This window comes from Armigeres subalbatus, chromosome 2 (genome assembly GCF_024139115.2).
Source record: "Armigeres subalbatus isolate Guangzhou_Male chromosome 2, GZ_Asu_2, whole genome shotgun sequence".
In the NCBI taxonomy this organism is placed as follows: Eukaryota; Metazoa; Arthropoda; class Insecta; order Diptera; family Culicidae; genus Armigeres; species Armigeres subalbatus.
The window spans coordinates 274836189-274838443 of NC_085140.1; the positions used below are offsets into that span (position 1 = coordinate 274836189).

The following is a 2255-nucleotide window of genomic DNA, read 5'->3' on the forward strand; positions in this document are numbered from 1 at the left end:
GTTGTAATAATGGACCGGGATGACTATGATCGTCGCGTTCGTACCATGATCAACACTGGTCCGTATGAAGAGTACAAATTCAAAAACGGAAAACCGAAAGATCCACTGTGCAAAATGATAGAAAAGGCTAATCAGACTCGACAGAAGGTAGCACACCTAATGGGTGAAGAAAAGCTTGAAAAAAGGTTCCTTATTCCTAATCCAAAGGTGGCGTCTCTATACTGTCTACCGAAAATTCACAAAAACCCGGTGGGCATGAGGCCTATTTCATCAAACATTCGCACACTAACCGAGAACATGGCTGCTTGGCTTGTGAATGAATTAAAGAGATACCCGATATCGCATGGCAGCAGTGTGAAAAATTCGGTAGACTTAGTACGGCAGTTAGAAGGGTTTAAGCTCAGAAGAGGTGAAATTCTAGTATCATTTGACGTTGCAGCATTGTTTCCGAGCGTACCAGTTGGCGAAGCACTGCAAAGCCTTCGCAGACACCTGGAACGAAGCCGAGCACCTCCCAATCACGTCGAGGCATACATCTCCGTGGCTCAGGTGTGTATGGACCAAAACTTTTTTACTTTCAGAGGGAAGTTTTATAAGCAAACATTCGGCCTTAGCATGGGAAGCAAAATTTCGCCTCTATTAGCTGATGTTTTCATGAGCGACTTTGAAGCTGAAGCTCAAAAAGATAAACGTTTTCCTACACGGAAGAAATAAACTACCCAATAGTGAGTTTAATTCACCCAACCTCGAACATCCGTACGGGAAGCCAAAATTGAGTAAGTAGGGTCGAAGTAGTTTGCCTTTACTCCCATGTTAAAAAAGTACCCAACGGAAAATTTATTGACCCAAAATTAAGTTTAATTCACTCAATTTCGACCTCAGGTAATAAAACTCAAAAACACCCTCCCACATTGAACTGACGTCGTTGGATTGTTTGGCTCTTTTGTTTTTGACAACAAAAGAAAGAGTGGATGAAAGCGAAGAGAAAAAATAACTCAAAAGTAAGTTTAAAAGTACTCAATTTTGGGTACTTTTTTTCTTCCGTGTAGAGTTTGGCGGCGCTATGTAGACGATATTTTGCGCCCGTGAAAGAACGCTACCTTGAGCAGACACTAGAGTTTCTGAACACCCAACACAGCTCAATTAAATTCACTGTTTAAAAAGAGGTGGATGGCAAACTTCCCTTTCTTGACCTTATGATCATGAAAACAGAAGATGGCACACTAAAGTTTGGAATATATCGAAAACCCACATCAACTGATCGGTACATAACATCTGACTCCAATCATTTTGGTGCTCAGAAACAAGCAGCGTTCCACTCTATGGCACATCGACTGTACAACGTACCCATGGATAAACCAGAATTCGAAGAGGAAGAAAATAAAATCTACAACGCAGCTGAAATGAACGGGTACGACAGGAAGTTTGTGGAAACAATTCTCCGAAAACACAAACGAAAAAGGCACCGCCAGGAAATCACAACACTGGAACCAGCAACAGAGAAAAATAGAAGAATAAGTCTACCGTTTTATCCCAGAATAACCAACCCAATTAAGACCGCACTTCGACGACAGAGACTACAGGTAGTACACAAAAGCGAAAACACTTTACGTGATTTACTGTGTAACCTGAAGGATAGGGTTCCATCAGAAGAGCAGTCAGGAGTTTACCGAATCTCCTGTGATGACTGTTCTGCAGTCTACATCGGTCAGACCCGCCGCAAAATTAAGGTTCGTTTAAGGGAACACAAAAGTGCTGTGGAAACACTGAAAATACACGAATCGAGCGTGGCCGCACATGCAGTAAACTGTGGTCACAACATAAACTGGGAGGATTCAAAATTGTTGAGAGCAGTAAGAAAAAACTCCCAGCTCAACGAGTCGATGTTCATCACAAATTCCAAGGAACCGCTGATGAATGAAGACGAGCCACCCATCGTATCTAACCTTTTCGGGCTGACCGAAAAGAACATTCCCTAACAACAACTGCAACCGAACGTGTACGAGAAACGTACGAAAAGTAGTCAGTTGGACATAGTCCTGATGATGGGCAACATCGCGCCCGAAACCGGTCGACTTAAAAGGTAATTTAAAAAAATCTTAGTTAACGAGTGTAAAAACGATAAGTGTTATGTCTTGTCTCGCGTCGCGTTTTATTAGAGACCATCACCTTGCCGTAACTCTCTACGCGTTTCGAAGGGACTCGAGAATGCCCCTGAAACTCGAACTACGTACATCACCCGATCCATCGTCGCC

The 2255-nt window shown here is 42.7% G+C and overlaps 1 protein-coding gene across 1 annotated transcript; it reads left to right on the top strand.

Moving 5' to 3' along the window:
* Positions 1–1322: 1322 nt before the first annotated feature.
* LOC134209742 (uncharacterized) lies at positions 1323–1979 on the top strand. Its single transcript, XM_062685756.1, has one exon. It carries the CDS (start codon positions 1323–1325, stop codon positions 1977–1979), a length of 657 nt encoding a protein of 218 aa, XP_062541740.1.
* The last annotated feature ends 276 nt before the right edge of the window (positions 1980–2255 follow it).

Excerpts from the sequence above, each read along its gene's own strand:
- LOC134209742 (XM_062685756.1), top strand. The coding sequence starts at position 1,323 with ATGGCACATCGACTGTACAACGTACCCATGGATAAACCAGAATTCGAA.